Source organism: Cucurbita moschata, unplaced genomic scaffold (genome assembly GCF_002738365.1).
Source record: "Cucurbita moschata cultivar Rifu unplaced genomic scaffold, Cmos_1.0 Cmo_Scf00015, whole genome shotgun sequence".
Classification (NCBI taxonomy): Eukaryota; Viridiplantae; Streptophyta; class Magnoliopsida; order Cucurbitales; family Cucurbitaceae; genus Cucurbita; species Cucurbita moschata.
Genome location: NW_019268531.1, coordinates 4668477 through 4690728, shown reverse-complemented (window position 1 = coordinate 4690728; position 22252 = coordinate 4668477). Strand labels below are relative to the sequence as shown.

The following is a 22252-nucleotide window of genomic DNA, read 5'->3' as shown; positions in this document are numbered from 1 at the left end:
GCTCGCCATTAATTCTATTCAATGATTATGTATTGCGGATAAATATAGATTTTAAAAATATAGATTTTAAAAAATAAAAAAAATGAACCACCTAACAATCTAACACAACCCTTCCTTTATTGTCATATTTCAAAAGTTAAATATAATTAATTTAATTCACTCATTTCCCTTCATTTATAAACCATTTTTACTCGAGAGAATATAGCTTTAAACGATATCTATAAATAGAGACCATATCTGAGCTTGTAGAGGCAAGCTTACAAACATATTTTGATTGCCATGGCTTGGATTTTGGCCACAATCATACTCATCTCCCTTCTTACATACCTCATTCAAGGATGGCTATTCAAAAGCAACACCTTTGGCAACAAACTCCCTCCTGGTCCAAAAGGGTTTCCCATTATTGGAAGCCTTCATCTATTATCAAAACTCATTCATAGAGATCTTCATCACTTATCCCAACGATACGGACCCATCATGTACATGCAATTAGGTCGTGTTCATGCCATCGTTGTCTCATCCCCTCGAGCTGCCGAGCTCTTCCTTAAAACCCATGATCTTGATTTCCCGAGTCGTCCACTTACTAAGACCTCCGACCAAATATCCTATGGAAGAAAAGGGATCATTTTTGCTCAATATGATTCTCATTGGCGCAATATGCGCAAAATGTGCACTCTCGAATTGTTTAGCTTCCTCAAAATCAACTCATTTTCGTCTATGAGAAAGTAAGAGGTTGGTTTATTGGTTGATCATCTTCAAGAGGCTGCGAAAAATCGTGTTGCTGTGGATCTTAGTTCGAAAATCTCATGTCTTATTGTAGATATCATATGTTTGATGGTGGTGGGGAGAAAATATAGAGACAAAGAGTTGGATGCAAAGGGTTTTAAGGCTGTGATACAAGAAGCCACACGGTTAGCGGCAGCTCCTAACTTGGGTGATTTTTTCCCTTTTATTGCTAGGCTTGATCTTCAAGGATTGTGCCGTCGTGCAAAGTCTGTTGGTGATGTATTTGATGGGTTCTTAGAGAAGATTGTTGAAGAACATGTTGTGTCCAAGAATGATAAAAATAAGGACTTTGTAGATGTTATGTTGGATTTGATGGGATCTCGTGAAAATGACTACCAAATTGATTGCAACACCATTAAAGCTATGATTCTCGTAAGTAAACTTCTCTACCAGAAAGCTTACAAACGTTCCATTGTAATAGTTCAAGCTCACTGCTGTTAGATATTGTCTTATTTGGATTTTTTCTTTCGAGCTTCCTCTCAAAGTTTTTGAAATGAGTCTGGTAGTTAGAGGTTTCCACACTCTTATAAAAAATGATTCGTTACCTTCTCCAACCGATGTGAGACCTCACAATCCACCCGCTTTGAAGCCTAGTGTTCTCGTTTCTCTCTCTCCAATTGATGTGAGATCTAACGTGGGATCTCACAATCCACCCCTTTCAGGGCCCACATCCTCGCTCACACAAGTTATTTTCTCTCCAATCGATGTGGGATCTCACAATCCACTTCGGGGCCCAGTGTCCTTGAGGACACGAACACTCGTTCCTCATCCACCCCCTTTGGGGCCAGGGTCCTGGCACTCGTTCCACTCTCTCTAATCGATGTGGGGATCTCATAATCCACCCCCTTCGGGGTCCAGCTTCCTCGCTGGCACACCGCCCGGTGTCCACTCCCTTCGGGGCTCAGCGTCCTTGCTACCACACAACTCAGTGTCTAGTTCTGATACCATTTGTAATAGCCCAAGCCCACCGCTAGCCGATACTGTCCTCTTTGTGCTTTCCCTTTTGGGTTTCCCGCTTAAGGTTTTTAAAACACGTCTACTAGTAAGAGATTTTCACATCTTTATAAAGAATGCTTCATTCTCCTCTCCAACCGATGTAGAATCTCACATCAACTAAATCAAATTAATATATGTGTATCTAAATTTGACAACTTTACATCTCAATTGTTGGCAGGATTTGCTTATCGCAGCGGTTGATAGTTCAACCACTATAATCAATTGGGCGTTACCCGAGCTTATTAAGCATCCACATATAATGAAGAAGATGCAAGAAGAATTGGAAAAAGTGGTGGGTTTGAATAGAATGGTTGAAGAATCAGACTTGAACAACTTAAAATACTTAGAGATGGTCATCAAAGAGACTTTTAGGATGCATCCACCCATTCCATTAATTCCACGTGAATCCATACAAGATTGCATGGTCAATGGTTACCATATTCCTAACAAATCTCGCATAGTAATAAACGCGTGGGCAATAGGGCGAGATGCGAGGACTTGGTTAGATCCCAACAAATTTATTCCCGAAAGATTTGTTGATGAGCACGTAGATATGAAAGGAAAAGATTTTAAACTGATTCCATTTGGATATGGTCGTAGAGGTTGTCCTGGAATGCAATTAGCATTGACCACAGTTCGGCTTGTGGTAGCTCAACTTGTACATTGCTTTGATTGGGAACTACCGAATGGTATGATGCAAGCTGAATTGGATATGACAGAAGAATTCGGTTTAACTTGTCCTAGAGCTCAAAACCTTGTCCTTATTCCCAGGTATCGACTAAACAATGCGAACCTGAATTAACTCACGAGTAGAGTAGAGTGTGATGGCTTCTTTCTTGACAGTTTAGTTTTTATTTTCAACCATTCTAGAAGAAACATTACTTTTTTCTAAGTTTTTCTTGTATCAATGGTAAGTTTTAAAAAGTTTTATGTCGGATCGACAACGACTTCATACCACATTTTTCCAAGTTTTTCTTGTCTCGCTTTTGAATTTGTAAAATTTTTAGGTACGATCGACAACAACATTTTAATTTTGTGTTCTAGAAATTAATGTTTTTTTCTTTTTCTAATTTTTATACTATACTTTAAAAATTAAATTTAAAAAAAAAAAAAAAAACTGTTTCCATCCGATTAGAATATCTCAATGAACCTTCTCAAATCTTACTCGGGAGAATTCCGAGTAATTCCGGCTTAGGGTTGTAGGGTTGTAGGGTTTAATGAGAGAGATATGTGAATCAAGTAAAAAACATAGTTCAATCTTTTATACCGATGTATCGTACTCTCTCGACCAGGTCATCCCGCCTAAGATAAGGATCGGGATCTCTCAACGGGTCTAGGCGTAGATAGCCTCCATTCGCAAAGAGATCTAAGACCTTTTTTTGAACGGACCCACGTCCCATATGGATACAATGAAATTTGTCTCATCTCTTTGATTAAGTCTTTTAGTGGGATTTCTAGGAATAAAGTGGGTGATGACTTCCTAATGCTTAACGAATGTATCTAGGACTATCAAATATACCGATTTGCTTCAGTGAGAAATTTGGCCGAAAAGTGCTTGAAGCTGAATGAATTTCTTATGCCCTATTTAATTTTGTTGCAACTATTTTTAAGTGCTAACCTAATTAAAAGAAGAAGAAAAAAACGATCCACGAATAGAAAGAAAAAGAGAAAAAAAAAAAAGATCTCGAGATCGATAAACTGTTTTAAATTGTATGTACGAAAATAATATTCTAACAAACATATATTTTCAGTTGTGGCCACCAATCCGGACTAAATTGGACCTATCATATATGCAACTCATGCTCGAGAGACCTATCATTAAAACCATCATAGGGGTGGCCTCTAGTCCGGACTAAATTGGATGTGTAGTACTTCCCTACACACGACTCACATGTGTGAGTGTGGATCTCCAAGCGGTTCGCACCCCCCTTGACCCATCATAGTCGAGCTAGTTGTCCGTAGCGACATCCAAGAGTTAGCAGACCCCTGAGTGTCATGCAAGACATGATCATCTCATCATCATAGTGTACACATCCGCACTATCACAAAATGCATGAGCTCCCTATAGTTTCTCATCTTTAAAACATCTTTGTGACTCACCCTAAGTTCCGTTCACATATTACTACAAGTAATATATGTACATTGGTCTTCGTACATTCATCATCATTAACGTTAACTAGGGCAATGTCCTAGAAAAATCATAGTCGTAATGCAGCGTGGCATTTAAAACATGCATTTCATCTTTATATGGAAAACAATGTCATATTAAGGAACTTCATAATCTTACATCGTTATGTTGTCATGCATTATCATCATCATACAACGTCATTATATAACAACATTATGAACATCATTCATGTCATCATACGTCATACATCGCACATCATCATCATATAATAATCAGAGCATCATAAGTATAAAGCATAAATGACATGTGCAAGGGCCACTAGGCACGTGTCGTCATACATCATACAAGTCGTCTAACCTATCATATAGTAAGACCACGTGGCCACAACAACACACATTTTACAAGCATGCCTAGTGGCCCCTTGTCCGGGGCATGTTACCAATGGTCTCCAAACCCCTCGATTTCTTTCACATTAGTTAGGTATTTACTATTTTTGTATGTCCACTCCGAAACAACTGGACAAATCCCAGGCTGATCGATTGGTAAAGATCAAAGATCAGTTACTCAACCTGAGTGAAGTTCCTGATGGAATGAGGCTTTTAAAATTTCACATGAACGAGATTGCGACTAAAACATACAAGATTGACTAAATGTCAGGCCGCCTTGAGGCAATGCCCATCCATGAATTAATCTAAGGGTCGAGACCCTAAAAGACAAGGCTACAACTGCAAGAACATGAACATACAAGATGATTGGTGTACCGTGGACACTTGGGAGAGCTTAAAACAGGAACTTCGCTCACAGTTCTTCTTAGAGAATGTTAAGATAATAGCAAGAATGAGAGTTGAAGCTACCGGGAATATATGAGACTATGTTAGCAGTTTTCTAGACTTATGTTGGATACTTGTGACATGTCCAAGAAAGACAAGGTCTTCAATTTTGTCAGGGGTTGAAGCTGTGGGCGAAGATGAAATACTCCAAGTAAAGTTAAGGTAACCCAAGAAAGGTTTAAGGAAACCAAGGAAACTATTGAGAGACTCAAGCAAGGACAATAGGCGTTGGAAAACTACCAAAATACCCTTAAAGTTCAAAATATTTACATATTTGCCATTGATAAGAAAAGCTAGAGCAACCCGCACAAAATCAATTGAATCTCAAAATTCAACTGTTGTATTGAGCTAAAATTTGAGTGTGTTCAAGAAGACTTGAGATACTTAAATCTAACTACTAGAATTCAAATCTAAGGTCGGTAGCCCCCTCGTGGCAGAAGAAGCGAAGGTTGTGTTGGAAACAATCATCTAGCTGACAATGCAAAGTGTAGTGGAGATCCAAGTACATGGACATTCAAGATGGTTGATGTACTTGTGGACACCACGAAACCAAGACGAACAATTAGAGTTGCAGAAACCTCCACTCGTATCGTTGTTAGCCTTCGCCCTCTTTGCGCATTTGAGAACGCCACTTTTCGCCTTAGGACATTTTAATGATATTTAGTACTAGATTATTGTTTACCATATATATTATATTTAATATTTTATTATAAGACAAATATCTAGATATCTGTCTTCTTACCTTATCTTTCCCTTGGTTGTTATTTCAAATCTTTCCCTTTATTGTTATTTCAATTTATTATTATTTTCATATTCTTGTGATTTATTTAATTGTATTTCACACACTAGTGGTGGATTAAGCAAACGTTCTCAGGCACCAATCACGAGGAATTGAATTTGTAAAAAGCAAACATTCTCAGGCGCCACTCACGAGGAATTGAATTTGTAAAGTCCTTCATAAATTGCTATACATGAAAGTGAAAGTAAAGATGTCTAGTTTACTACACATAATTTAATAATAAATATAAAGTTTCTGATTCTTAATTCCAATCCCAAGTTTTAATTATTTTTTAAATTTTGAGTTTATTTTGTAATATTTTTAATAATTTTGCTCAAATAAATGTTTTAATAAAATTATATAAATTTTTAATTACAAATATTTATTACAATTTATGTTTCAAACTATAAAATATATGATATAGAGAGGAATAAATTATATTAAATCATATATATATATATATATAATCTTATACAATTATACTAATTTCTAAATAAAATAATAAAAATAATTAGGTATAAAATAATGGCTAAATTAATTTTTAAAAAAACTTCGGTGTTCAAAACTTACAATAATATTACACTTTTAAAATTTTCAAAAATTTCATTAATACTCTTAAACTTTAATTATTTTAAAAATATTCAAAAATTACTCTTCCATTAATCAAATGGTTTACAAAATAAGGTTTTACATGCTTAGGAAAGTTTTTTTTTTTCTCGAACATCAATTTTAAAACCGTGAAACAAACATGAACTTTAGATACACATACCTGTTCCCACCTTTTCTCCCATGAGCCATAGGAAAATGACATCTGGAATATGATCAAGGGCGGGCTCCCGTGCCCTTTTTCTAAGGATCTCGGAGCGTCACGAGCTGTCACCTCTCGTAAACTTATGTACATTCTTAGGCTGGAACAAGCAAATCCAATTTCTTACCTGCTGGACCAAGCAAATCGACCATTGCAGGCAATTTCTTGCCCTTCAACATTCTATACACAATTCCCACAACATTTCAAAGAGAAAAGTACTTCCTAGTTCTTACAAATTCATCATATAGATGATATCTCTGTAACAATACTCACAATCCAGTAAAACTACATGGAAAGTTGATACACATCAAATACAAACAGCTCAAATCATCAATACAATAGAACTTTTACACACAGATTTAAACAAAAAAGAATAGAAAAAGAAAACCCCCACCTTTTCTTCTCCCTCAAACTTAAAAACTCTCAAGGGGGAATGGGGATCTGGGAAACTTGCACAATTACAAGAAATCAATCCACAACTCATTTTTTTCAAAAGATTGCACAGTCAAAAAAGAATAAGGTAACCAAACTCGAAAACCAAACCCGAAAAGCAAAAAGAAAAATACTAAAATGAAGAGGAAAACTCCACATAATTCTACTCCTTATACCTCTTATGATTACCTGTGCTCAATCAGAATCACTTGAGCTGGAGCTGGAGCTGGAGCTAGAACCTGATTCTGATTTTCCAGATTTTGCCTTTTTGTCTTTAGTTCTGGAAGCAGAAACCTTTGGATTTAAAGATTTTTCATCGACTATGTCTGCTGGTTTGTCGACATTAGTCGTGTTTGATGGGACAGTCTCAATGTTGGAATCCACTCCATATGGTTCTAATCCTCCCTCTGATGGATCATTTGACACGGAGCTCGTTGGAAGTTCGTTCAAGTTTTTCTCTGAGGCTTGCAGCATCAAGGCAACATGAATATCTCCTAGTGATTTTGCTTCAACAACTTCCAAATCTGAACTTGTTTCGGCTTTGGATTCTTCTTTAATCTGGTTTTCGACCGCACTGGGAAGGATGACATCCTCCAAATCTACTCCTTCATGGAGTTGCCTAAAAGCTAAGTTGATATCATCTAGTGATCTTGCTTCAAGAATTGGTATATCTGATTTAGTCTCAGTAGGATTGGAAGTAGAACCTGATTCAACAATGCTATGTTCGGAGAGTTGCATCAAAGCAACATGGATATCTCCCACAGATCTTGCTTCAACGACTTCCAAATCCGAACTTGCTTCAGGATTGAGTTCATTAATCTGGCTTTCAATCGCACTGGGAAGAATGACATCCTCCACGTCTACTCCTTCGTGAAGTTGCCTAAAAGCTATGTTGATATCATCAAGTGATTTTGCTTCAAGCATTGGTATATCTGATTTTGATTCTAAGTTGTTGGAGCTAGAACTTGATTCATCTATGTTATTCTTTGATACTTGCGTCAAAGCAACATGAATATCTTCGAGAGATCTCGCTTCCACATCCTCCAAATCCGAACTTGCTTCAGGATTGAGTTCATTAATCTGGCTTTCGATCGCACTGGGAAGAATGACATCCTCAACATCGACTCCTTCGTGAAGTTGCCTAAAAGCTAAGTTGATATCATCAAGTGATCTTGCTTCAAGCATTGGTATATCTGATTTAGCTTCTAAGTTGTTGGAGCTAGAACTTGATTCATCTATGTTATTCTTTGATACTTGCGTCAAAGCAACATGAATATCTTCGAGAGATCTCGCTTCCACATCATCCAAATCCGAACTTGCTTCAGGACTGAGTTCATTAATCTGGCTTTCAATCGCACTGGGAAGAATGACATCCTCAACATCGACTCCTTCGTGAAGTTGCCTAAAAGCTAAGTTGATATCATCAAGTGATCTTGCTTCAAGTATTGGTATATCTGATTTAGCTTCTAAGTTGTTGGAGCTAGAACTTGATTCATCTATGTCATTCTTTGATACTTGCGTCAAAGCAACATGAATATCTTCAAGAGATCTCGCTTCCACATCCTCCAAATCCGAACTTGCTTCAGGATTGAGTTCATTAATCTGGCTTTCCATCGCACTGGGAAGAATGACATCCTCAACATTGACTCCTTCGTGAAGTTGCCTAAAAGCTAAGTTGATATCATCAAGTGATCTTGCTTCAAGCATTGGTATATCTGATTTAGCTTCTAAGTTGTTGGAACTAGAACTTGATTCACCGAACTTTGATACTTGCGTCAAAGTAACATGAATATCGCCGGGAGAACTTGCTTCCACAACCTCCAAATCCGAGCTTGATTCAGGATTGAGTTCATTAATCTGGCTTTCAATCGCACTGGGAAGGATGACATCCTCAAGATCGACTCCTTCGTGAAGTTGTCTAAAAGCTAAGTTGATATCATCAAGAGATTTTGCTTCAAGCATTGGTATATCTGATTTAGCTTCTAAGTTGTTGGAGCTAGAACTTGATTCACCTATGTTATCCTTTGATACTTGTGTCAAAGCAACATGAATATCTCCAAGAGATCTCGCTTCCACAACCTCCAAATCCGAACTTGCTTCAGGATTGAGTTCATTAATCTGGCTTTCGATCGCACTGGGAAGAATGATATCCTCAACATCGACTCCTTCGTGAAGTTGCCTAAAAGCTAAGTTGATATCATCAAGAGATTTTGCTTCAAGCATTGGTATATCTGATTTAGCTTCTAAGTTGTTGGAGCTAGAACTTGATTCACCTATGTTATCCTTGGATACTTGTGTCAAAGCAACATGAATATCTCCGAGAGACCTCGCTTCCACAACCTCCAAATCCGAACTTGCTTCAGGATTGAGTTCATTAATCTGGCTTTCCATCGCACTGGGAAGAATGACATCCTCAACATCGACTCCTTCGTGAAGTTGCCTAAAAGCTAAGTTGATATCATCAAGTGATCTTGCTTCAAGAATTGGTATATCTGATTTAGCTTCTGTCGGATTGGAATTAGAACCCAATTCAAATCTCTCTGCTTGAGCTTCCTCTGGGAGTACCTTTTCTTCGAGGACTGGTTCCCCAACTTCTTTGACGCTAAAATCCCCAACTTCGTCCAATTCTAATAACAATCCTTCATCAATATCTGTTATTTCATATACCTCTTCCCTAGTCATCTTTTCTGAAAAACGAGGTCCAAATGTTTCTGCTAGATAGTCCAAATGCCTTGAAAACTCCTCACGATCCTCAAATACGACTTCATCAACAATATCATCTTTTGGATCTCTTCCAGTATTGAGTGATCTGAAGTCATGATCTGATGAAGATGAGGATGAATCAGAGTCTACAGAAGATAAAGCTGTTGAAATGTCTTCATGAACTTCTGGTGTTATATTTTCAGAGATTACTTCAGCAGCAGAATCTGTCAATAAAACACCTGGTTCCTGCGAAGTATGAGCTTGATATCGTCATTTTACTTCTCTAATTAAATAATATGACTATAGTCTTCTCTCACAAAGCCACAATCAATTCATTAAATAACATGGTAAGAGAAATTATCATACTCAGATCAGTTAAAAGAGAAACTTGCAGTGGTATGCTAGATCTTACGGAAACGAGACCCCATGCAGATAGGGCCATCCACAGGCCACGAAAAATGCAATAATTATATATCACGTTTAATCAATATCTAATCCATGATGAATACAACATTATGATTTATGAGTAACTCTATGGATTGAATCTTTTCAAGATCATTGATGCAATAGCAAGAATTGGATCTTTTCAAGATCCTTGATGTCATAGTAAGAAGAGAACCATCAACTCAAAAAAAGTATTCAAAAAGATCAGTAATCTAGCAACACTTACCTCAGTATCCTCACTGTTACTAAGATCATCAACCATTGGCTTGTCCGACCAGGACTGCTCTAATTCAGTGACAGGCGAAATATCTTCAAGAGCCACATTAGGAGTACTAGAATCTGAAGAATCAATTTTAATATCCAGATCCTGCAGGGCTTCACTCTCTGTGTGTGGTTCGACACTTGAGGACTCAACGATATCTTGTTCAGACCTAACAAATTCTTTCACATTCATTGACCGCTCCTCAACTTGGTCCAATTCAGAAGGAAATGTCGAAGGCAAAGAAATCAAACTGACTTGCTCATCCACCACTGGAGTGGTTTTTTGTTCCGGTGATCCAGTAATAGTTGCATTGGTAGTAGTCAAATTGTCATAAGAAGTAGCCACAGAATCTGTCGTCTCAAACAGGTCAATTACATCTTGAGCTGGGATTTCTGAACCACGATGTGATATAGAAGTAGTAGGTTGTTCAGTATGACAAATTACATCAGTTTGCAAAATTACTTCTTCCACAGAACTGCTATCGGATGAACTTGATCTACAGATTTTTGTTTGTTCAACTTCAGGACTTTCTTCGTTATTTAATGTTTCATGCATTTCCACATGTTTTGGATTTGAAGGTGACCCAATATCTGATGAAACATGGATTTCGGCTGAAGAGAGTTGGTTCTCTGGTTCAGTGAAAGTCAGACAACGAGAAGAGATCTGATCACTTGAAGGTGAAGAATCTAGATTTTCATCTTCAACTTTGTGAATTCCATCAATACTACCCTCCTCATGACTTGTCAACTGATCTTTTTCTTCCATAACATCACCGACTATTACTCTCTCTACTGATGCAATGTCTGAGAAGGACAGACCAGAATCTATTGTAACATGCTCAACTAAAAGTTCAGGGGCCACGGCTAAGTTTTGAGCATCATAATTGGTGTCATGCTTGGGAGACTCAACCTTTGCAACCTCATGAACAATAAATTCTGAAACTTCCCTCGATTCTTGTTCATTTTTATCAACTTTATGTAACTCTGAGGAGTCATCATGCATATCTTTCAAGCTGGAAGTAACATCCTGTTCTATTTCAGAATGTAATTCGGATTCCTTACCTGAAAAGGAGGCGATTGTGTCAGTAAAAAGGGAAGAGTGCATATTGGTTAATTCTGTATACGCATTATAATAAACAAGTGAAAACGAGAGCTCACCTTTTGCTTTAGGGCTAGAGTCATAAACGGGCTCCTTATGCTGATTGTCAGCCAACACTTCACTGGCATTCTTGAAGTTGGCGTCTTCTTCAACGGCAGTCAACATTGTTATGCTAGTAGTATCAATACCAGATTCCTCTGCTTGCAGGCTACTCAGTTTCCCCTCATCTGTTTTGAACTCAAATGGTGTTTCATTCACTTCTTCTGATAATGAACACAAGCTGGAATTGCTGCTGAAATTTGTTTCAACTAATACATTTTTGGAGTGAATTTCACTGGCATTAATCTCCACTGGGGTATCTGCAGCTCCGATTTCAGTTGGTCTAGATTGGCTTTCTAAGTGACTCTCAGTAGATCCCAAAGTTATCTCAATCACTTCATGATGCACATCTCTGTTTTCTTGTACGCAATCTTCAGAGCCAATAAACTCCCATGGTTCATTTTCATGCTCGATACCACTGGCTGAGGAGTCAAAGTAGGAACCTGTTGCTGTTTCCAGAAAAGATTGTGATTCATCAGGCTTCTTGTCATCCTGATCTGGAATGGAAGTCATTGATTCAGTATCAGAAACACAACTCAGTTTTGATTCATCGACTTCACTAAATTGTCTCTCTAATGGAGAGTAGCTTGTTCCTTCGGCAGCTATTTTTTCAGGCATGAAATATGGTTTCCATCTAATATTTTGTTGCTCTAGCTTGGAAATAGCAAAGTTCGAGGGGCCCACACTGAAACTTTCATGTCTCCGGAATATATCTTTCTGTTGAGGTGGAAAAAATTCTTGTTCAAAATCATCACTTTTGAGATCCGGTTTTTCTTCATTTGGGTCATATGGAAGATCAAATGGATTACGTCTAGGCAACAAAATAGATGGAGCAGACCCGGGAATTGGTGGCAATCCCATATTGTCGTATGAATCATAAGAGGGATCAAATGGGTATTGTCGGGTTGTAGATATGGGCGGTACATTACTAGGAAGATCAAAACCATCCAAGTCTATCAAATTCTTCCCAGCCAACATTCTCATGTTGTTCCTTGCTCTTCTCCTTGCAATGAGACTTTCCAAACGCTGATTCCTTTCTAGCTCTAAGCTTCCCAAATCCATGAGATTCTTTTGATCATCCTCGGTCCACTTGATAGCTGACTTGCTCTCATCCTCTTTCTCTTCTTGCATCCCCTCATCATCCTCATCATCCTCATCGTCCTCATCCTCAGCAACACCGCGTTCTTCTCCCTGGACTTTAGCCTCATCATCTGACATCACACATTCACCATTACTTTTACAAGACTGTTCTGAAGAAGCATCTGACTCTTCATTTGACATATGAGCAGGTTGTGGAGCTTCTGAGTTCAAGAGAGGGTGCAACTCATCCAGCAAAGGCATGATATCAGCCATTGAGGCATCAGGTGAGGAGCTTTCTGCTCTATCAGAATCAGAACCCAAAGAATCATAATCGTTTTCATCATGATCATCTTTATCACTGAGAGATGAGTTCAGATTATCTCCTTTATGGACAAGTTCTATGGAGATGTTAGGATCTTCTACTTCAAAAACCTCATTTCTCATGCTTTGGGCAGCCAAAAGTTGGTTCTCTATAACATTTTCACCATCTGTTGCCGAACTTTTGACATCCAAATCCCTTTCATAAATTTCTCCCCTCTCCTCCAACTCTGAACTATGGAATTCTCTCTCTGTTATTGTCTTCTCACCTTCACCCTTTTCAAACTCCTCAACTCCACCCCTCTCAAACACCTCAACACTGCCCTTCTCAAACTCAATTTCATGATTTTGCTCATCAATCACAGGAGCAAAGCCAACAAAACCAGCATGTTCGTCAAGCTTGCTTGTCTTCCTCTCTTCTTCAGAATACCTTTCCACATAAGAATTTCCTACTTCATTTCCTTCAAAGCTCTCAACAGTAAAACCATCATCCTCCTTAGCAACAACAGTAGCATTGTCCAAAATCCCATATCTCAAGGAAGCTACATCACGTGAAACCTTCTCCTCTGTTTCAAATTCAGGTATATTAGGTTGCCCAAAACTCAGAAGGGTTCCAAGCAGAACAGCCGTGCAAATCAAAACAGGGGATGCGGACACCAAAAGGGAAAACAAAAAAGGACTTGATCTATACAGGAGAATCAACAAACACAGTAGACCAGAGAGAAATGGATAATTACGAACTGATCTGTAGCAAGTTCTCATAGATACGACTGCAAATTTATTAAGACGAAAAACCATTTTCACGGCCAATCTCATATATCTCTCCTTGTTTCCGCACGCTTCCATCCTTCTTTGTGAATAATCTTCATAGTTAAACACACCTGGGATTTTCCCACCAAATGAAGTTTCTGGACCCATTAACTTTTTTACTTCATTTATCTGAAAATAGAGAACTCCATAATTAAACCCCATGAATTAGTATCAGAAAAATAAATACATTACGTGACATTTCCTGTTGAAATCACTTATACGCTAATGGCACATCGCACATAGTACCAAGTTGGGAAGATAAGAGAGGATCCAAATTTCTTGTTCTATTAAAATATTTTAACAAATTAAACTTGCAACCTCACCTTGGCTTGCTGTTCTTCAGGGGGCAAACCCCTTTCTGTCGCATCACGTCTTGAATTTCTAGCGGACATCTTTCAGAATTCAAGAAAGTTGAACAGAATTAATTACTTTAGTAGATACAGATGAAGCGTTTGGATGCTCTCCAGTTGACCTTGAACAAAAAACGTTATAATTGTTAGATGCTTCACCCTATGGCCTAATAATCTTTAGACGCTCGGACTAAATGAGGCACAAGATCATACACTACTCATCTTCAAAAGAAATGGACTAGCTCAATCAAAGCAATGCATTACAGGTCAACTATTTCTCGTCACCTAATTAGTTTATCTTCTTTTTGCATTGCCTACATTTGCTACAGTTGTTACGACTGATTGAAAGAGAAATCAACGAAGCATAGAAAGCTACAACCAAATTGCAAGGCTGAAGCAGTGGCCAAACAACAATACTTCTTTATGGTTGGAGTTTATCTTCATAATCCAACTTCCCTAGTGTTGTAAATTTCAGGCGTTCTCAGAAATAAAAAACAGAGAAATCACCACGAGATGCAATCCAAGATTCAGAGGATGTAAATTAAGAACAGAACAAAGATAACACTCGGAAAACAACGAATGCACACCACGCCTTACAAATCATGTCGAAACAATCCTCCTTCGATCGACCGCAAGAAAATCAAATCAAAGGAAGCGATTGAACGAACTCCAAGTCCAGCAAACTTTATCCCGAGCTTGATCGGATCAAAAAATTGTTGTTTCAGTGAGAGAGAGAGAGACAGAGACAGAGACAGAGACAGACAGAAACGATATCTACCAGATTAGGCGAAAAGCACAAAATCAACAAGCTAAACAAACACCAATACTTCAAACAGTAGAAAAACAAATACACAAAAGCAAGCTAAAAACCAGTATAACAATCAAGGAAACCCCCGAATCTGCAATCAAGTGAAAAAGTAAGATCAAACCAATACCTGATCGAGGAATCGAAGAAAGAAACCGAAATTGAACACTGCCAGACCAGATTCCGGAGATGGGAAATTTGCAAATGAAGGGAAAAAAAACACAGATGAGAGAGAGAAATGGAGGTGAGATAAAGAAGAAAGGAGATGAGAGAGAAAGTGAATGGTGTGCTGTATGTGAAATGTGCTGTGGCTATGGCCCCATCGGCTTTGGCCGCCTTTTCTTCCGATGGTAATTGTCAGCAAGGCCAACTCCTCCATTAGATAGCATGAAGAGAGTGACAGAAATTATAGTCTTTTTATATTTCGTACGTTTTTTCCTTTTCTTTTTACTTATTTTAATTTTGCATTTTAATATCAGCTTTATTTTCTCTTCTAACTTCTGGATCAAGCGTCAGCCGAGTATATCGAAATCAAAAAATCAGACTAACCCAACTCGAACTATAAGGGTTCCAATAACATTTTGGATTGGGTTGGATTAATTTTCTAGAACCATATCGATTTAGTTTGGGTTTCAGATTCATTGAAAAAAAAATTGGGTTGACCTGAACCGAACCAACCCTTACTAAAAAGAACATATATATTATTGGACAACACAAAACCTAAACCTAATTCACGTTGTCACCTCTCATCGTAGCACTTAGCGTTCCTCAATACTCACTCAGCAAACTCGATCTTAGCCCTCATAGAGATGCATATGCCAGCCACCATCACCCCTCATCGCAATGCTTAGACCTCACTGAGAGAAAGTAGGTTGTGAGCTCTACATGCATAACAGACAAGGGGCAACCTTTAGGTGGCGCCCATTCGACCACGTGATGCTCAAGATTAAGAAGTGTCATGATGTGATAGAGGGAGGACGGTGAACCATCCAACGCACCAAGTGTGTACGTTCAAGTGAAGTCAAGGCATACACAAGGTTCGAGAGTATGAGACAATACAAGTGTCAAAGATGAGCACGAAGAGGGTCGGGCAGGACCCCGAGCCATAACCTTAGAAGTCAGGGTTTCGATATGAGTTTCGGTATGTGACTTTGGAGTCAAGTTCGACTATATGAAAGACGAAAGCTCACTAAATTTAATGTCAATTAGATACTCGATGGACGTTGCACGAGGTCGTATGATTGCTCGCCAAAATGACTTATACTCAAGAAAAATTGAAAATGCCTCAAAATGTACTATAGGGAGAGCCATGGTGTCAGCTCTCCACTACCTCTAGGCTCTATGACCTACACGATCTCCCATGCAATACATATGTGTATCACAACATGGACGAGTGTCTCGGGCATCTTCCTTTGAAAATGATCTTTCAATGACAGTATTGGACAACACGTATGTGCCAGTATTGCGCCCCAGCCCATGTGTCAGAAGTTAGATTATGCACCTACTATCCAGAACAAATTGCCGTAAATGGTTTAACATAGACATGAGAGAGTCCAATGCCAATAAAAACCCAGATGGATGGATGTTCAGAATGTCTCAATAAGATGATCAACACTTGGGTCAGTTTACAATAAGTTCAAGCAAGCCAAAATGACCAAGCAATCCCGACACATGGAATGACATCACGATGCAAGGATCATGTTGTCAGGAATCGAGATGACAATGAAATGCAACGTTGCTTACGAGAGACTTTGATCTAGAGTAGAGTCGAGTAGGATAGAATTACCCTTAGTCTCATAATTTCATAAAAAGTATATAGTATAAATATATATTTATATATATATTATAAAAATTGTCACAGCCTAGAAAAGAAAAAGGAATGAGATTAAAATTGAATATATTTTTTATTATTGAAAAAAGTAAGAAAAGAATAATATTAATTATTTAAATGTATTTTTGAGAATGTTAGGGACATGATTGCATCATCGGCTTTAGTGCCACGCAAATACAACGTTATATTATCCTATTTGCTTGCTGTCTATATTCTAATTTCTTTAATTTAATCCATTAATTTTATAAACATACTTTAATCCACCAGTGGTGGAAGAATATAATATTCATTTTTATATTAAACAATATAATAATAAATTTGAATCCCTAAAATCTTATATTTAATTTTTTTTTAATAAATTTATGAGTTTTTAATTGTATGTCTAATACGTATTTGATACAATATTATATATATATATATTAATTAGGTCAATGAGAATTAAAAAAATATATATGAAAATAAGATAAAGGAGAAAAAACAAAAAGGGGTCAAAGGGTTGGGTTGGCAATAAAAGATGGGGTGGGCGGTGCCAAGATGTAGACGTGGGAGCACCAACGCATCCCTTTCCTCTTCGTCGGTTCCCAATTTTCAACCAACCCAATCTTTTTTTAGCCTAATAATTATACCAAACAATAAAGGATGAAATATTTTAGGAATAATTTGTCGAGTATCTAATAGATACTCTTTTAATGTAACGATTCAGGTCCACCGCAAATAAATATTATTCTCTTTAAACTTTCCTTTTTGAACTTTTCCTCAAGGCTTTAAAACAACTCAGGTCCACCACTAGATGATATTATCCTCTCTGGACTTTCCCTTTCCCTTTCGAGCTTTCCCTCAAGACTCTGGACTTTCCCTTTCCATTTCCCTTTCGAAGATGATATTGTCCTCTCTGGACTTTCCCTTTCCCTTTCGAGCTTTCCCTCGAGACTTTAAAACAACTCAGGTCCACCACTAGATGATATTGTCCTCTTTCCCTTTCGAGCTTTCCCTCAAGACTCTGGACTTTCCCTTTCCCTTTCGAGCTTTCCCTCAAGACTTTAAAACAACTCAGGTCCACCACTAGATGATATTGTCCTCTCTGGACTCTCTTTCGAGCTTCCCCTCAAGGCTTTAAAACGACCCAGACCCACCCTCTAGCAGATATTGTACTCTTTGGACTTTCCCTTTCGGGCTTCTCTTCCCGGCTTTAAAATGCGTCACAGCCTTATAAATGGTGTTTTGTTCTTGTTCTCCTCCCCAAGCAACGAGTCACACCCTTATAAAGGGTGTTTTGTTCTCCACCCCAACCAATGTGGGACATCACAATCCACCCCCTTCGGGGCCCAGCGTCCTCGCACCGCCTCGTGCCTATCTCCCTTCGGGGAATAGCGAGAAGGCTGGTACATCGTCTAGTGTCTGGCTCTGATACCATTTGTAACGACCCTGGTCCACCGCTAGCAGATATTGTCCTCTTTGGGCTTTCCTTTCGAGTTTTCCCTCAAGACTTTAAAACACGTCTACTAGGGAAAAGTTTCCACAAAGGATGTTTTGTTCTCCTCCCCAACCAATGTGGGACATTACATTTACTAACGATCCAGATCCATCACTAGCAAATATTGTCTTCTTTGGGCTTTCCATTTCGGGCTTCCCCTCAAGGCTTTAAAACGCGTCTTCTAGGGGAAGGTTTCCATATTGTAAGGTCCACGTTTTGGGCCCGTGGCCCAATAACAAAATAATAGTTATAAAAAAATAAGCCCTAAGATTCAGCATGTGAGACAAACCCTTAGCTAGCCACCGCCGGCCGCTCTTCCTTCTTTCTGTCGCCACTAGCCGCCCTTCCTTCTCTCTTTTTTTTTTTTTTCACTTTCTTCCTTAAGCCGCTGCCACCCAACGCTCACGGTCTCGCAACCGATTGTTTCCCACACCACTCCACACGCCTTCCAACACAGAAAATCCCTGCCCAGCACCCACATCGCTGCCGCGAGGGAACACTATCGTTGTTGCCAGAACCGACATCAAAAGGATTAAACGCAACAAAGTTTCAACGCCTACGTACGAAGAAGGCTCAGTTCGAGGGGAGTCGGACCGTCGTTGATTAGGAAAGGTCACGAAAGCAGCTCCTCAGGTAAGGGACACGCCTGTTGAAACTAAACGTTTTGTTTTTTTGAAAAATGGGTCGAATAGAATTGTCCTATGGCTAGGTGCTGTGTAATTTGATCGCTATATGTAATCTAATCGCTGTGTAATATGGTTAGGGTGTGTAGTTGGGTTAAGTGTCTATTGCCAGCATATTGTGCTTGTAGGTAGCAACGGTTAAGGGGCCTATTGCTAGCATATTGTGCTTGTAGGTAGCAACGGTTAAGGGGCTTGTGGTAATAGTTACACGCTGTGTTTCGGGTAACTAGCCACCAATAGTCATCTTTGGGTGATTCTAGAAAATGACTATCCAGGTAAGGGTTACACGCTGTGTGTTTCGAGTAACCAACCATTGATAGTCAATTGGAGAAAATAAGGAGATGATGTCTTTGTGGTAATGATTACACGCTGTGCGTTTTGGGTAACTAACTAGGAATAATCATCTTAAGGAGTCAAGGATGTTGTGGTGGCAATAATCACCTGCTACGTGTTTTGGTTGATCGCCTTATGACGATTTATATGTTGACCCCAATAGGGGAGTTCCTTACTGAGTATTTTTATACTTAGTTTTGGCTGATCCCCTTCTGACGATTTATATGTTGACCCCAATAGGGGAGTTTCTTACTGAGTATTTTTATACTCATGCTGTTTTAAAAACTGTAACGACACTTATGATATAAGTAGAGGTCAAGGCCGTTACGAAAAATAATGTGATTTATTTGAAAAAGAATGAAAACCATGCAAAACGATCATTTATTAGAAATCAAGTGCGGGGTACTCCTTTAAAAATTTAAAAAAACAATGCCGCCTAAAGATATTCAAAACAAAATACGAAATTTAAAATCAAAAGAAAATATGGTGTGATCGCCTAGTTCCCATAAACTTGGCGTCCACAACATAATTTAAATTAATAACAAAAGTGCGGAAACGTCTCTCCAACAAAATGAGACTACAAAAAAAAAACATAAAAATCCTTGAATCGCCCCGTGACTGACTTTGGCATCCTACTTGTCACCTCCGTACCACAGTTTCGCCTGAAAAATCATTTTAAAAACAGGATGAGTATAAAAAATACTCAGTAAGGAACTTCTCTATTGGGGTCAACATATAAATCGTTAAGGCGATCAACCAAAACATGCAACAGGTGATTATTTCCAACACAACATCAACGCCATCTTTACTCCTTGAAGTGGTTATTCCTAGTTAGTTACCTGAAACACACAGCGTGTAACCATTACCACAAAGATATCACCTCCTTATTTCCTCCAATTGATTATCAACGGCTGGTTACCCGAAACACACAGTGTGTAACCCTTACCTGGATAGTCGTTTTCTAGAATCACCCCAAAGGTGACTATTGGTTGCTAGTTACCCGAAACGTACAACATGATATGAACCAAGAGACATCAATCATACAATATACTTCAATGAAGATCTGAAGAAAATATTGTTGAAATTCTCAAAAGATGTTTCAATTCATGCCACGTTGAAAAAGAATGAGGTTTGATTGTTACAAATTTTGGGTGGGTTACAGTTTAGAGTAATTTAGAGTTATTTATTTTAAGACATTTTATTTATTTTAGGTTACATTTACATCATGGTCATTAAGTATGAAGGTTACAACTTTTGGAATGCATTTAATAGTTTCATTTTGAGGCTCTATAAAGCCATGTATGTTGGATTTGTGAGCAGACTTGGAAAATATATTAAAAGAAGCATTTGTGCTTTTCTTTAGCCAATGGCTAAGTTTTTTTGCAACTCTATGTAGTTTACGTTGCATGTAGAATCATTCAAGCTCGACATGATCAATCTTGCTTGTGGAGTGATTCAAATCTCAATCAAGTGTTCTTGTCTTGAGATATTTGATCAACAAGAATCATTCGAGCTAGACATGATCGATCTTGCTTGTGGAGTAATTCGAATCTCAAACAATGTTCTTGCCTTGAGATATTCGATCGACAAGGTAATCCGAATCTTAATCCCCTTGTATTGATTCCTTATCTTATTTGCCAAGAACATTGTTTGAGATTCGAATCACTCCACAAGAAAGATCGATCATGTCTAGCTTGAATGATTCTTGTTGATCAAATATCTCAAACACTTGTTTGAGATTCGAATCACTCCACAAGCAAGATTGATCACATCGAGCTTGAATGATTCTACATGCAACCTAAACTACATAGAGTTGCAAATAAACTTAGCCATCGGCTAAAGAAAGTACAAATGCTCATTTTACTATATTTTCCAAGTCTCCCTTACAAATACAACATACATGGCTTTATATAGCCTCAAAATGAAACTATTACAGGCATTCCAAAAGTTGTAACATTCACACTTTATGGTCATAATTAGCAATTATGTAAATGTAACCGAAATTAAATAAAAAGTCTTAAAATACAATAACTCTAAATTATAACCCAGCCAAAATTTATAACAATCAAACTTCATTCTTCTTGGCATGAATTAAAACATCTTTTTGATAATTTTGACAACCTTTTCTTCACATCTTCATTGAAGTATATTGTAGGATTGATGTCTTTTGGTTCATATCACAACGTGTAACTATTACCACAAGCTCCTTAACCGTTGCTACCTACAAGCACAATATGCTGGCAATAGACACCTAACCTGACTACACACTCTAACCATATTACACAACAATCAGATTACACACAGCGATCAGATTACACACAGCGATTAGATTACACAGCACCTAGCCATAGGACAATTCTGTTCGACCCATTTTTCAAAGAAACAAAATGTTTAGTTTCAACAGGCGTGTCCCTTATCTGAGGAGCTGCTTTCTTGGCCTTTCCTAATCAACGATGGTCCGATTCTCCTCGAACTTAGCCTTCTTAGTACGTAGGCATTGAATCTTTGTTGCGTTTAATCCTCTTGATGTCGGTTCTGGCAATGACGATAGCGTTCCCTCCCGGTGGCGATGTGGGTGTTGGGCAAGGGTTTTCTGATGTTGGAAGGGGCGCAGAGTGGTGTGGGAAACAATCAGCAGTGGGACCGTGAGCATTGGGTGGCAACGGCTCAAGGAAGAAAAGTGGAAAAAAAAAAGAGAGAGAAGGAAGGGTGACGAGCGGCGGCAGAAAGAAGAAAGAGCGGCGGGCGGTGTCTACCTAAGGGTTTGGCTCACATGTTGAACCCTAGGGCTTTTTTTTTTTTTTAACTCTTATTTTGTTATTGGGTCATGGGCCCAAAACGTGGGCCTTACAATATTCCCCCAAAAAGAAACTCTCGTCCACAAAAGCTTCACTTAAATACACAAGGCTTGCGCTACTTACTATCCGCTCTGAAGAGCTCAAGGTACTTACTCATCATTTCCTCTTCTCGTTCCCAAGTGGCTTATTCAAGCTAGTGATTCCGCCATAATACCTTGACCAACGCGTTCTCTCGATTACATAGGGTTTTCACTTCTCAATCCACAATTTGCACTAGTTCTTCCTCATAGTTCAAACCCTTATCCAATTGTAGAGGTTTGAAATCTATCACATGCAATGGGTCAGATATGTATAGTCGTAACATCGATACATAGAACACATTGTGGATGATGGTGTTAGTATAATA

At 38.4% G+C, this 22252-nt stretch overlaps 1 protein-coding gene and 1 pseudogene across 1 annotated transcript; one reads left to right on the top strand and one right to left on the bottom strand.

The window, feature by feature from the left end:
• Positions 1-270: 270 nt before the first annotated feature.
• LOC111453197 lies at positions 271-2584 on the top strand (annotated as a pseudogene).
• Positions 2585-6509: 3925 nt separating this feature from the next.
• On the bottom strand, positions 6510-15099 carry LOC111453216. The gene is made up of 5 exons (XM_023094221.1): positions 14858-15099; positions 13896-13964; positions 11325-13701; positions 10132-11228; positions 6510-9707 (listed from the first exon to the last, which is right to left on the bottom strand). The coding sequence occupies exons 2-5, from the start codon at positions 13962-13964 to the stop codon at positions 6954-6956; spliced, it is 6297 nt and encodes a 2098-aa protein (XP_022949989.1). The 5' UTR covers positions 14858-15099; the 3' UTR covers positions 6510-6953.
• Between the last annotated feature and the right edge of the window lie 7153 nt (positions 15100-22252).